Genomic DNA, 15,035 nt, shown 5'->3' with positions numbered 1-15,035 from the left:
CCAGAGGCATGAATCATACAGGACACCATAGGGAACAAATAAAACAAACAGTGTGCAAGTGCGTAAAAAGACGTTGAAATTCTTTCTTACTAACTTTCGTGGGTCATTATTGTATTTGTAGTAGATTTATGATAGCTTGTGACTACATTCTATTATTTTTCACAAACTCCTAGGAGCCTACATAGGTCTTTGAAAAGTACATTTTAAATTTAAATCTGCATTAATCTCATCGTTGTTTGAAAGCATCCCAATTTTTAAAGCAAATAATAAAGGAATAGTTCACCAAAAAAATATGACAGGGACTTTCATGCTTAAGATCGATGTAAACGTTTGGTTTAATTGTAATTCCATGGAAAAAGGCAACTTGTGTATTCTTCAGGAATTTCTCCTCATTTTCCACACATAAAAGAACATCATACAGGCTTTTGGGACCAAACAAACTTACTCTTGAGTCACAACAGTAACCTGGCCTGCATGAAAACTGGTCATCACAAGGTTTCAATCGCAGTATCAAAGACCGAAGCTCAGTAGAAAGGAACAGAAGACAGTGAGGGGCTGTCTAATGAGACGAGGGGGATAAGGAGGTAAAGTGTCCAGAGCCGCAACACCATTAAAATCTTCACCAAGAAGAAAGCTTTTTGTACACGCTGAGTGCTCCATTGTAACGAGTGCCGTTGAGACGGAGCGTTATCCGCGGCTGAGAGAAACAGCACACCCGCTGAATCCACACCTCAAGTGCACCTCAAACACTAAGGGCCACTCCTGGAGTACCTCTCTCCTTCAAATCATCAATATTTCCTCTTTTGAAATCAGAGTTCATAAGGCAGCAAAGTCTTGTTGTCTGAAAATGATGGCAGGCTTAACCAAACTTTCCAGCAAGTACCGACAGAAGTCTGCAAAGGTTTTGACATTAAAAGTTGATGGTTAAAACTTTTGGAAATGTTATGCATCACCTTGTTTTCTTGATTAATTGGGCTGTCTAGCTTTTTCAAAGCCATCAACAATTGAACTGGAGATGGACAAAATAAAGCAAAAACCACAATAAGACTTTAAAACAGTAATATACTATAAATATATAAAACAAAAATATGTGTTTCATGTCACAAAGGCATAATGACAAAAAATACTAAGTCTTTCATTAGCTTTAAGAAAAAGCCATTCTTTTAACAGACAGATGAGGGAAAAACAATTACAACACAGGTGCACCCACAGAAAACAGCTTTGTGTAGGGTGCAGAGTGTTTTCAAAAGCCGACCTTGCAAACACGTCCCCCAGGGCCTAGAAATTTGTCAGCTAGAGATGGCACAGGCAACAAAACTAACACAGGATGCTCATTAAGAGTCTTAATGTTTTAAAACCAAACGACATGCGTTTGAAGTGTTGTGTAGCATTTTAATCACACTGATGTTCAGTATCTCAACATGAATGGTAAATTGTTCTTCTGTCAACGGTTTTGTTTTATGTGTGTTATTAAAGGATTTTTACATTAATACAGATCTTTATTCAAAGAGCATATTTCACCTTTGTTTCTTTTTCTTTCTTTTTTTTTGCTGTAGATGAGAAACAGTCTTCATGCTTATTGGATTTCAAAACAACATTTAATATATTATCTGAAAGAAAAAAAGTAAAAAAACTTTGCTGATCTATGCTAAAATGTGTACTTAGCTCATTCCAAGTAGTTGTCACTATATTGCCATCTCAATTTTTAGTTAAATAAACATTAACATTACCTTAAGGACAACAAGCCATTTCAGTATATTCATTTATCATACTTTGAAACATTCTCTAAATGTAAATTAAAGCTAACCTTTTGAAAAAGTAGCTATTGAAAAGTAGCTAATTCTAAACGTTAACATAAAAAATTAAAATCACCTGAGTGTTTATGATCAGAGTGCTGTTTATAAATCACAAAGACAACATAGATCTCATTTAAGGATAAACCTGAATAAGTAAATGTGTACTAAAACACTATCTATACAAATGAGTCAAAAACATGCTGACGAATAGTGGACTTCAACTAGATATTTCATTAAAGAAATTATTATTATTATTCAATTTTTTTAAATATACCGTGAACTGATCAAACAAAATGATTCACTAAAGTAAAATGGATTTTTTTCCCAGCACTATAAATTATTGGAACAAACTGGTTTGTGTGCATTACAAAAACTAGCAATGTACCATTTAACCTTGCTACATAGCTACTTATGTAAAAGTTACTAAAAAAGCTTCAGTATTTCGTCAAGTCCTAAACTACTGTCAGGATAGTTACTTCCCAACACCAATTCTGACTGTAGAAACACAAAATGAAATGTTAGCCATGCTCTGTTTTAGCATTCCGTGTTTGCTTTAACCGAAATTCTGCTTAACGCCCTTCAGAGACACAGAGCACTGCACTGTTGGTGAACATCTGCACTGGTCATTAAAACAAGAGATGGCCTCAATCTTTCAGCTAGCTTCAAAATGACTGAGGAAAACACAAGACAAAGTACACCTGGCTGGACTGGGCTAGTCCCGCCAGAGAGACCAGCCTAACCTTTAACAGACAACACAGCTGCAACTTTGTTACTTTAGTGTCACGTCAGCTTACAAGAAATGCGTTTATATTTGAGAATAATTGCTCTTATCAGCTGAGGGTGTAAACTAGAGCACTGGAGAACTAGAGAACTTCTGAACTAAGAAGTTCTTAATTTCTGACCTTTTCCAAATTACAAGGAGAGTGTTAGCTTAGGTTAGCTGAGGTAAAAAAAAAAAAGAGCATTGCACACCTGCACAGCACCCAAAACATAGATTAAACTAAAATAGCTGATTGGACACATACTGCGAATTTTCTAATAATTTGTCTCTGTCTCCTTAGGTGGTGACTCTTTGGATTTCTCTGTGGCAGAGACCCAAGTATGAAGCTTCTCATGTTTTCAAGTGCGCTTGTAGGCAAACTTCACTTTGCATGGTGGCAAAGAGCAGCAATTACATCCGAGGTATGCTATTTTTTCTTTTAGATTGTTTAAGCCACCTGCAGTTTTTAATACAGCCACTTTATCTTAACACCATCCTTTGGTTCAAAATGTGCATCCTGAAATCATCATTTCATCAAGCAGCTAGATAATTATAATCTTTATCTCTAAGTGTGTGACCGAAAAGAATTACAAAACCAATTCCGTTGAGCTCAATCTGCCAAAGTTCCTGACTTCAAAGATTACTCACATTTTGTTGACCTACAGATAAACATATGGCACATCCATAAATGCATACAATCTACGGTGTGATTCCAGATGCAAATACTGTACGAAAAAGTGAAAGATACATTTTTATGGTTCATTTCCAAAAGTTTACACAGCACAAGGTAGACGGGTACCACAAAGTGGTTTCTGAATGAGGGGCGAAAGGGGGAAAAAATACAAGTTATTACAACCAAACCATGCTTTACATGTTGGTTATCTTTCACCGATAGCCAGCTTTCCATAACGGTAATAAATCCAGTCATGTTGACTGCTCTGTGAGTTTGCTTGCATTTACAATCTTAGTAAAACCACTGTAGAGGAAAATTGAAGTTGGATTAAAAAAAAATGAATGAATAGATAGATAAATAAATAAGTGGTCACCCTGTGCTGTCTTTAAAATGGATGCCTGAAATTTACAGTTTTCCATTAACTGATGCCTAACAGCTTCTCTCTCCCTGCTTGCATCCTGGGCTTTCCTGTCTGTAACCACTTTCTGGCAGGGTTCATTTTTGCCCGTTTCTCAACTTAAATGTGTCCGTTGCTTTTTTGTCTGCTGCTTTTAACTTTATCGCTCCCCGCTATGAAATGTAACCGCATTGGCATAAACATTGGCACACCGGTTATTACCTTTATCATCAATAGAGATGTCTGCACGGTATCAAAAGAATCATTTGTTGTGGATATGACAGGCCAATACCATTTACCCATACTTTGAGAGCAATACGAGCATCGTTCTTTCCATCAATAATTACCTTCTCGATGCTTTGAATATGAATCGAATGATATCCTTTCCCCAGACCAAAACGATTTCTGCCTCTCCCTTCAACTACAAAAAAACCCCACATCATATTTGATAATACGTACTAAGGGAGACAGGTCCGGGAAGGCATAAATCTTTTTTTTTTTTTTCTTATTTAATTTGTTTTTGTGTGTGTTGCGATAGGGATTATTATTTCTCAGCTGGTGGGATCACATCGCTCATGGTTGTAGACCCCTGAAGAATTCTATTAACCCTGGTTATGTCAGCCTTAATAACATGCCACACTGCTAAACAGGACTGGATTGATTCTGTGTGGACGTGGGGGTGGGGAATCTTGTATAATAAATCCAAGCATAATTTACTCGGAATAAGAATGGGCGAAATAGAGCACAGAACAAAGAGGAAGGGATTAAGTCTATCTCTTATCTCGCCAGCACTAACTTAAGAAAATAAATAAGGAAACGATCCAATCGAGAGGAGTGCGTCAGAGCGCTTTGTGGGATTGCCGATTGATTGGCTCATCAATGGAGGCTGCTTTTCTTTTGTTGTGTTGCAGATGTGATTTGAGGAACTGGGAGCGTGCCACGCTCGCCCCTGATTTGCTGCTGGCGAGGAGACGTTGAGCTGGAGGCACGGGAAGACCGCTCATGTGATGGCTAGAATCGAATCAATTCAGTCACCTTGAACTTTGAAGATGAAAGATTCACATGCGCACAGTTGGCCTCTCTCTTTCCTCACTAGCAGTTAAAAGATATTTAACAGAACATGCACAAGAACCTTATCAGTCGCATCTGGTACAAACCGTCACCATCCACAAGACGGATCTATGCGTCTCCTAATGACACATCTGGTGCCATCTATCTCATCGCCGCTGTTGTTTGAGGCACAAACTTGTGAGCACGTTACGAATGAAGATGCAGTTTAGCAGGGCACAGTCAATGAGGCTTACTGCGAGATGGTAATCTCAGCCTTCCTCTGGCCCTCTGGCGATGCTTTACAGTCGCGTTTTCCCAAAGCCTGCGCCTAATGGAGACTCTCTCATCGCCCATACCAAAATGAAATGAACTGCGCCATTTTAAAGTGCCTCCTGCCTACTGAAGCTTCTAGCATGCTCACAAAGCCGTGACTCCCTGGAGCATCCCGTTGAGCATTTATATAATTTCATATACAAACACACATGTGTACGTGGGTTTATTAACACGAAAAAAGTTGCCTGGTACATTTTTATGACATAATTATATTCCTTTTTTGAAAATGTCGTAACAGTGCTCACTATTGATTTCAATGCATTAATCCTTGAAGTTTATGGAGATTCAGAGAATATCTTAGTTGCATGATTGTCTTATATTAAGTTTGTGCACTAGTGACGTCATATGCGTAAAACAAACAGTAGTGATGCTAATGTAAGACAAAAAGGATAAAAAAAATTAAATTATATATAAGTAATTATTTTTATATTTTATATAACATTAATATTTATGTATTATTATTTAATTAGATATTAAAAAATGATTCACAATAATAATGAAAAAAAAAAATATATATTTGTTTATGCCATCTAGCCAATCAAAGGTTAAATACCTCTTCAGGCAGTCCATGAAAAACAAGCTCAAAATGTTTTAGATTTTAATTTGATAGTCATTAATTCTGGAGAATTCTTTTTGTAGAATATTATCCTTTGTTGGTTGCTTAGACGTTTTAGTGATGCCAGGAGGAGCCAGATATATGCATCTAGAATATGTATTTATTTTCTGGCTTTAAATTGCAACAAAGGATGATTGCATATTATGTTTTTCTCCATATCATGCAATCCTACAAGAAAGCAGCTTAAGCACTCCTTCCTTTTTAATCATTAAGAGAAAACAAGAATATTTTTAGGGGTGACCAGATGACAGATATTGGAGTCTATATTTGTCCGTATGCCAAAAATCCATACTTGCAGACTTGTTGCTTAAAAACTGATGCATGCTGGGCACACCGATAGAAAAGCGAGAAATTGAGAGGTTGGGTTTCTAAGGAAACCCTTCCATCTATGGACAAAGGTAAGCTGATTGAACAAGAACCAGGGTGGTCTCTTGCTAAACAGTGCCCCTCTATCAAGCCTCAGTGTGTTGATTGGATCCAACAAGTGAATCCATTGAAAACTCACAGAAATGGCAGCAGTTTATAGGCTCATAAAGATCCCCTTTGAGCTCCTTTTCTATTATGAAGAGCAAAGGATATCTAACAGCATGGGAGAACTCTGGGCGTTAAGGGCAGCCATTAAAGTCAGTGTTAACAGCAATATGGCTTTTTGTGGCACTTGCTTTGTTTGGGATTTGACGCAGGGCCCTTAGAGAGTTCTCTTTTCAATGTGGTACAGATTCAGCTGTTTTTAGTGACGTCTTGTAACTTGCGATCTGTAGTGTCTAGAGTGCATGTTACGACACAAATAACATGTTTTTCCTCTTACCGTAGATAGTCCCTCCGACAGAGGATGAGGTTGGCTTTGGTGTACAGCGTGGAGCCCACCTCGCCGAGTCGGCAGTCGCAGCAGGCGCACTTGAGGCAGTCTTCATGCCAGTACTTGTCCAAGGCCTTCAGCAGGTAGCGGTCCTTGATTTTCCGGTTGCAGCCGGCACAGCCCTTTGGCTTGGTGTCCGGCTGGACAGAAAGCATTTGTATACCTGCGAAGACAGGCGACAAGGGGCGACACGAGGGTGAGAACATGGTTCCTGGTGACTTTTGACAGTCAGTCATGTGCTGTGTTTTTCAGTCAAGAGATGAACACACACTTTTTGGTCAATAAAAACAAGAAGCCAATGTAGCTAACATCCTCCCCTTCCCCCTGCTTTAGGGGAGGGGCCAAAGCTTGCCCCCAGAGCAGGCATTGTGTAGCCCTTTACAGGGCGTGAAAGGGCTTTGTTGGGTAGAGAGGGAACAATGTGGGCTCATGCTGAAGGCCTGTAATTAGTATTCTCCTTCCATACAGAGGAGAGTAAGCTGTACCCCGGTCCCCCCTACGCTACCGCTCTGGCCACTCTTTTTACTTGTCCCAGTCCAAAAAGTTTTTGTCCTACATTTTTACAAGTGCGTCTGATTCTGCCCCATTGTCCTGCCACTGAGACAGTCCCCATTTCTCACCTTGTGCAGGAGAAGCTGTCAAAGCCATAGATTCCACCTAAAGTATATGCTGCTCTTGGAGGCGGGTGAGAAATTGTGAATTTAAATGAGAGGGTCACCGAGAGATTTCTCAACTGTGGTAAATTGAGTGTCTCTGTCTGAATTGAGGACCTCCCTCAGGATAGTTATAATGCGCTAGTCGCCGCGATGCATTGTCCTGGCAATTTCGCTGAAATACATTCATAGAGGAATATGAGATTAAAAAGCCTTGTTTGGACTGCATGAATCTGTCTCGACAAGTAAAGTTTGTGAAACATTTGGTATAACATTCCAAATGACATAACTCTGGCATTATTACTCACCCTTATGTCATTAGAAACTTGTTTAATTGTATTAATAAAATGCAATGAAATTTAATTGAGACTTTTGCATTTTATAGAAGAAAGAAAGTCATACATGTATCAGAACAACATAAGGGTGAGCAAATGATGTTGGAATTTATTTTTGGGTGTGCTTTTTTTTAACATGTGGCCTTGACGATAATTACTTTCAAAAATGATTTGCCAAAAGCGTGGCAGTTGGCCCCTTACAGAAAATAAACAAGACAGTGCACCAATTAGTAAGACTGAGGACAGGTGTGAAATTGTTTCAATTCAACTGAGCATTACAATGCAGGGAAAGGAACAGCAGGTAGCCGATCCCTCTAGGGTCATAATTATAGCCTAGAGCAAATATCTGATGCAGTACCATCGGCTTAGACTGTGAACAACTTCTTTCTGCTGTAGGACCATGCTTGTTAAGATGTAGGAACATTCAATGAAAACGAGGCAAGGGATAATGATGATTCCTTCAACCTCACTGGCGTTTTTATGATGCTTTATTCTGAGTTTATTCAAAGGAGTGGGCTTGGTGAGGGGAAAACAGCAAGGAAGCACAACAGACAGGTAGCACCGCCGCACTGTTTGTCCCATTGTGCTTAAACTGTTGAGCTTTTAATTGGCTGGATTGGACTGTAAAAGCAGCACATGGCTGATTTCCTCTGCTATGTGTTCTTGTTCTGTCCCACTCATCCGCACCGTCCCAGCTCGCCTGGTTAACAAAACAAAGTCACCGCCTCTCATTACCAAGCCAAATAAGTAGTTTGGACTCCCGTTGCCCTCGGTCCGCAATAAAGGTTAGTCCTAAATGAATCGATTGTGGCACAAACTGACCAGCCCTTCTATTCACAGGCTTGGATTACCAATTTTGTTAGTTTTTTTTCTAATGGGAGGGTGGGATGTTCATGCCCTCATTGATTTTCCTATATCAAACGGTAAACAAAAAATGTATCTAAAACACTGAAATCGGGCCCGGGTAGCCAATAGCCATTTTAACAAATACAGAAACCAAGTGATTTTGATATATTTTCTACTGATGTACAACACTATTAAACAACTCCGATAGTGTTTCCTGCACTTCTGTTCTTTGAAGCACGACAACTTTAGTCCGATTCCTGATCGGATGACTCGGCTCTCTTTAGTCTTTAAGAATTATACAGGAAGACCAGTCAGTGTAGTTCGACTGCATAAAGAATGACTCTTCTAACCGGTTCTTTTAGTGAATCAAAAACATACAGTTCTACAGCTCGAATCCCGAGCCAGTGACTCGTATGAACCGACTCTTTTTAGTGAATCAAATGCATGCAGCCTAAACAATGTAACACGAGTCCTGAACTAATGACTCTTTTGAGCTGGTTCTTTTTTTTAGCGATTCAAACATACTTTTGTTCCAGTCGGAGCTGTTACAGAATTAATCTGACACTTGATTGAACCGCAAAAATTACTTTTGTCATATTCGACTCTAAATGAGTAAAAAACTGTCACTGCGTTATGTTACACTTAACTGACTGAATAACATGAGATGAGCACTTTAAGATACACATGAGTCAGCAGGCATATTTTATGAAATAAATGAATGCTTAATGAATTAGGTCAGCACATTTTTGTTTAACATTTTCACTTATATGAATAGGACCAATTATCAGACTGCATCCTCCTCTGAAAAGTCTAGGACAAGTCATTACGTCAAACTAAACATATTTTGGAAGAACTGAATTAAATCGATGTCTTATTTGATATATCGGTGCTGATGAAATCTGAAATTATCTTATGATTTGCAAATAGATTGTTGAGAGCAGTAAATGCAACACGAATCGCAGTTTCTCTCGGAATATTTCCTCCTCAAGAGTAGCCTATTAAAAGAATCATTAATAGAACCGTTACAGAACCGAAATCATTGCCCGCTGTCGAATTCGCAACCAAAATCGTTAAATTCTCATCCAGGTCTGGGACATGGGTGCCTTTTTTCTGTCTTTCCTCTCTCACTCAGATCTTTCATTATGTCCCGTTCTCACAGTAATACGATGCTCTTTGTGCGCTTCACTGTTCAGATACTGATGGAGAAATTTTAGGCGAGACTTGGCAAACACCGAGCGCAAAGTACCAATTCGATTTCACATCACAGCTGCGCGAGCCGGAGATGCTGACATTTCACCCTCTTATCAGTTTAATTACTGTTGCCATGGCAGCCTAGTGCACTGAAAAGGCCAATAAGATTTGCAGCTCGCAAAGCGACCAAATGAAACCGTTAACGCGTTACAAAACGGTGATAGGCAACGGCACATCATATTAAACGTTATACACAATTATCTAAGCAAACCACGACAATTCACACGGGTTAAATTAGGAAAACGCGTCGCTTTGGTATAAAATGCAGCTATGAGGTTAGGCAAAACAGCCGCTGTGTGCATAGAAACATCCCAAGTACCCATCCACACATTTAAACACATCACCCTCGCGTTGATAGGATGCAAAACGCAGGTCTTACCGAAACTTTTCTCCCTTTTCTGCATTGGTTGACTCGCGTCGGCTCCCAGAAACACCATGCAACAAGACGAGGCGCGAGCCAAAGATGCGCGTAAAGTGAGCAGCTGTATGCGCGCGACTCGCGAGGGTGCTTCGCTTTTGTTACAAGTAACAATCCACCTCGCTCCGCCAGAAAAGAGTGAAAACGACGAAAACACCAATCAACAAAACACGGGAGGGAGAAAGACAGAGAGAGCGAGCCGCTATCGCTCAGCGCCACACGCTGTTAAGACTCCGTTTGTCACAACAGTGCTCGACTATGAAATTAGATCGACCAGCAGCCGTGGCGAGGCAAGTGGCGGCGAACAAATGACAGCGGATGACAAAGGCATATGCTTTACCCCTTCGCGCTCGCCGTAATCTTATAATCCTATCGTGCCTCTCGCTATTCGCCTATTTCAGTGCGCGTACAAAAAGGCACCAAGTTGGATGTATACAAAAGACAACATTCAGGAACTCGCACATACTAAAACGAAATGATGCATGCCATATTTTTAGAATATAAACACGAATGATACCAACAACTTCTACAATCTCTTTCAAGCTTTAAAAACTAATCTTAATTGTCTTGTTTTTGAATGCATAAACTTTGATGCACAAAGTGTGTATATTATACATGCACATCCACTATTTGCAGTGCTGTTTAAGTGCCCTCTTATTGCGTTAATAGCTATTGTTTGTAATTTATATCAGTCGTTATTTACTGCCGTGCACACAGCCTGGGTGTTTGTTATGCATTGCAATGTAGTTTTTGTTCATTGCTCTGCAGTGTACAGAAAAGACAAGCTGACTTTGCATGATCAGTTTATCTGAAATAATTTGAATCACATGCACTTATCATGCGTCTACGTGAGGCATGCGAGACCGAATTTTGTATTAAACATCAAAGACTTCTAAAAGCATCCTCGGTTGGTTAAGCGATTCGTTTCGCAGTGCATTTAGGACCAAACGAATTAGAGCAAATCCGTTCGGAAAAGACAATTAAAGCACAACTCACTCACCTTCTTGAACAAGTTATGCAGAAGGTTAACTTAGGATAGAGCACCGACTCCAACTCAATATTCCTCGGAGCAAAAGTTCACGAATCTGACATTGCACCGCGGATAAGAGTGATCTTCAGGTTAAAAATAATGAGGTCCACATGGATCATCTACGAGTAGTAGTTCGCACCAAAAGCTACAGGTGTTCTCGTCATGTATTGAGTATTCTGAGAAAGCTCACAACAACTTGCCCATCAGTGAGTGAGGAACGAGGAATAGTGAAGCCTAGCTTTATTATCTTCAAACCCAATCCCTCACCAGTGAGACATTACACGAGGAGGAAAAGGTCATTCGGTTATTACCGACAGCCGGAGTAACGGAGCGCGCGCTCGCTAACACAAACTTGATGCTCACCTCTCTGAGACGCGCGCGCAAACATGCTATGAGCTCTGTACTACACGTTTAGACTCGCCCTCTCTCTCTTTGTTTTAGCAGCTAGGCAACAATTTCTTGGTGTTACTTAGTGTTTTATACCAGAACCGGTCTGATTCATAAAACTCAGAAAATAATGTATATGCATACATTATGTAATTTTGGCTACAGGTGTTTGTGCACTTGCATCTATTTGATAGTAATTATATTAGTACTTATGAATGAAGGCAAATACACTCTGAAAAATATAGATTCCAATTAGAACAAAAAAGGCTTTCAAACCCTGATGCCTTATAAGTTTCACAAATAACTTTTTTTTTTAATCTTAAAGACATCTACATAATGACGGTTTTACAGAGCCAAAGCCAGTATGCTGATATGGAGAACATATCATAAACAAATATATATATAAATCTTTTCATCTATCAAAATTAAAAACATAAGAATCCTATATGGTAAAAAAAAATGGTACTTGAAAATGAGCATCAATAAAAATAAAAATAAATCTCTCAAAAAGCATATAAATAAAATGACAAAAATGTTCTTTGCTGATAAGATGCATAATAAATCACTAAGGAACATTTCCTTTTTAGAGTGTAAGAAAATGCAGGCTGCATGACAGCATATGCACTTGATTAAGTACAGCACCTGTAAGAACATCCGGTGCAGATCAGTTTTTAAATCCAGCAATATTTTGGTCTATTATTAAATCAACATACCTAATTCATTCAGTATTTAAGTGATTCATTTAGTAATACTTCATAGACTATGTTGGTTCAGAGCAGCTTTAATTGATTTAGAATCATTGATATAATAAAGCACTGTTTGCTATCAATTTGGCTCAAGCAGCAAACCATAAGTGTGTTTCTTTTGAACTCATATTACACTTGGTATCATTAAGCATTAACTATATTGTTAGTCTCTTAAAAAACAAGTGTAGGTGTAAAATGAACTCACCAAGTAGTGTACTTTACACACACATTACACGCTATTTTGTTTTATACCTAAATCTTTCCAGGTAACCCTTGATACCATTTAAGTGGCCTTGGAGTCAGTGTACTTCTAATTGGGAAACACAAAAAGTGGAAACAACAATAAATAAGTCATATTACCCCAGGACACACAATGATCATTTTCCATTATTGATCATAAACTTTCACGCTTCATGTATGTGCTCGTTGTGCACCTGCAAAATTAAAGTCCATGAATATAAAGGCAAAATGTGTTCCTGTAGTGGTAGAGCATTGAGTTAGCAAGCGCAAGGTTGGGGGTTAGATTCCCAGGGAACACACGTTAGGTAAAATTTGTTAGCCTGAATGCTCTGTGAGTCGCTTTGGATAAAGGCGTCTGCTAAATGCATTATTTTTTTTTATAATTAAAATGTGTGTGTGTGAGAGAGAGTAATAATTTTCAGTTTTTTCCCAATCTGTGTTTCTAAAGCTATTCCTCGCCCATTGGTTACACCTGTTCACTCTAATTAGCACTGCTTGATGCCGAGCTAGGATGAATCACAGGCCTTCAGTGCCTACCCTCCCTTCCACCCCACACACATACACACAGTGAAAGAGAAAAGGAAACATGATCACACACTCACTGTAGAGTTTATTTTCTGTCATGGCCCAAAAGTAGTCATTTATCGTCAGCCCAGTTTGGAAGTGACTAAACCCAGAATGTGGAGACGGAGAACTGATGGTAACAGAGTTGGGTAGTGGTAAAATTGTGGCCCCATGCCAATCACTCTCTGCCTAAAATACAGCAGTAATGAGATGGGTCATAAAATGCTCCTCGCTTCCATTATGAGTGATGAGATGCATTAAAGCTGACAGGGTATTACCTGCCAGTAATTAGGTTTTGTCATGGATTGAATTATTTCAAAGCGGCTATCTTCGTAATCATGCAATTTGCGGGGGAGACGCTTTAAGTTGAGTAAAAGGGAGATGGAGAGAGAGAGTGGGGGACGCTGTAACCCCTTCTTCTTTCTCTATCCTCCCGCCACCACTTCATCTTGCACATTATCACGTCAATTATTCACCGAAGATATCTGAATTATTGGGGGTGATGAGCTAGAGAGTGCCATCACCAGACTGTGCCGAGCGAGGTGAACGCAGCAGTCCGTCACGTTACGTGACGCTCGCACGAAACAGTCCAGTGCGCTTCTCGCCATGCGGGCTGCGTGTAATGCAGTCTTGGCGAACGGACGTCGTTAAAATGAAGAGCTGTTTATTATTTCACCTCTCTCTCTCTCTCTCTCGCTCATCCCCGTCTCTCTCTCTCTTTCTCTCTCTCTCTCTCTCTCTCTCTCTCTCTCTTTCACACACAGACTTGCGATGTAACGTCAGCAAAGAGAGGGATATCCGACAGACGACCACCCCACTTCATCTGAGGAATGCAGGTTCGTTTTTGTGGTAGAAATGAAAGCGGGAGTTTAATTACCGGGCTTCACAAGGGGAGAAATCTTTTTTTCGTGGAGGATTGGAGTCAAAAAAGATATTTCCTGGTACTCTTACCCTCGTTTAAGCCTCCTTTGAGCATCTCCAGCGACCATTCATTTCACGGAAGCTTCAACTTAATCCCAGTTTTAAACCGCTGCTATTAACGTACAGAGAATCTAATGCTTTCACACACCCACCACAGTCACTCACCGATTCTAACTCTTAGCTTCCTTATTTAGGAGAGAAACCGTCAAAGTAGTTGGCAATTATCCCGAGATCCTTTATACTAACAACCTTAATTAGAACAAAAGACCATTACTAATTAGTTCTGGTTTAGGATCAAATTAAAACACTGCATGAGCAATTGTTTCCAAGCTTCTTAGGCTGCAGATCAGAATATATTTGAGGAGGAAAAAAGATCTGATTGAAAGATACTGTACCGAGGAAAAGTTGCTGATTAAGAAGAGATGGTAGCTCAAATATAGCTGCTTCCCTTGTCAAGATCCAGGCGAGTGGGTTAAAAACACGCAGCCCGACTCGGTGCAACTCCTCCTAGCTCCCGCTCTAAAAAGATTCCCCTCCTTCTCCCCACGATGGCTGTTTCTTCACTCGCAGTCTCGTTCCCTCCCTGGCAGCAAAGCAAAACAGTCCTGAGCCGGCCCGCACGTCTCCTCGCCTATTTAAGCACCTTCACCAGGTCCCTAGTTAGCAGCACACTCCAGCTCATCCAAGAAGCTGACAAGCACCGTTAGGGAAGGCAGCACATGTTGCTCTAATGGACCTCATTAAGTTCTACTTACAGATGTTCTCTTAACATAATTGATCTGCAGCGAGTTGAGAGGACGGCAACCTATTCCCTAGCCCCCAATTATGGCCCGGTAATTAGATCCCCAACCTCCAGTTCTCCACATTCACCCTTCTAACATTCCGAAATATCAAAGTATCTCTTTCTCTCAAAGCAAACCCTCCTGCCTCCCCCACCACCTAACCTTCGTGTCTCCACCTCCTTTGCTCCCTCCCCTCCCTAAGACTCCATTCCTCTGACAGTATTGACAGTCAGATCTGCTAACCTTTGTAGTGAAGCCAGACTTAGTAGTGCACTCACTCCAATTGACAGAGCTCAGTCTAGCTTTTTTCCCTCTCGTTTTTTGCACTCTCTCTCTCTCTGGTTCTCCTTTTCTCTCCCTGCTGAAATACCCAGGGAA

At 40.1% G+C, this 15,035-nt stretch overlaps 1 protein-coding gene across 6 annotated transcripts in view; it reads right to left on the bottom strand.

Moving 5' to 3' along the window:
- The window catches only part of lmo3 (LIM domain only 3), a 45,163-nt gene extending 30,428 nt beyond the window's left edge, over positions 1-14,735 (bottom strand). Inside the window, exons 1-2 of one of the 6 annotated variants that reach the window (XM_059510991.1) lie at positions 14,631-14,735; positions 6,434-6,647 (exon numbers count right to left, since the gene is read on the bottom strand). In XM_059510991.1, coding sequence (XP_059366974.1) covers positions 6,434-6,639 — 206 coding nt within the window. In that variant the 5' untranslated portion in view covers positions 6,640-6,647; positions 14,631-14,735. The other 5 variants (XM_059510990.1, XM_059510988.1, XM_059510989.1 and 2 more) reach the window with 5 other exon arrangements.
- Positions 14,736-15,035: the final 300 nt, after the last annotated feature.

This window comes from Carassius carassius, chromosome 26 (genome assembly GCF_963082965.1).
Source record: "Carassius carassius chromosome 26, fCarCar2.1, whole genome shotgun sequence".
Lineage (NCBI taxonomy): Eukaryota > Metazoa > Chordata > Actinopteri > Cypriniformes > Cyprinidae > Carassius > Carassius carassius.
This window is presented reverse-complemented; position numbering and strand designations above follow the sequence as displayed.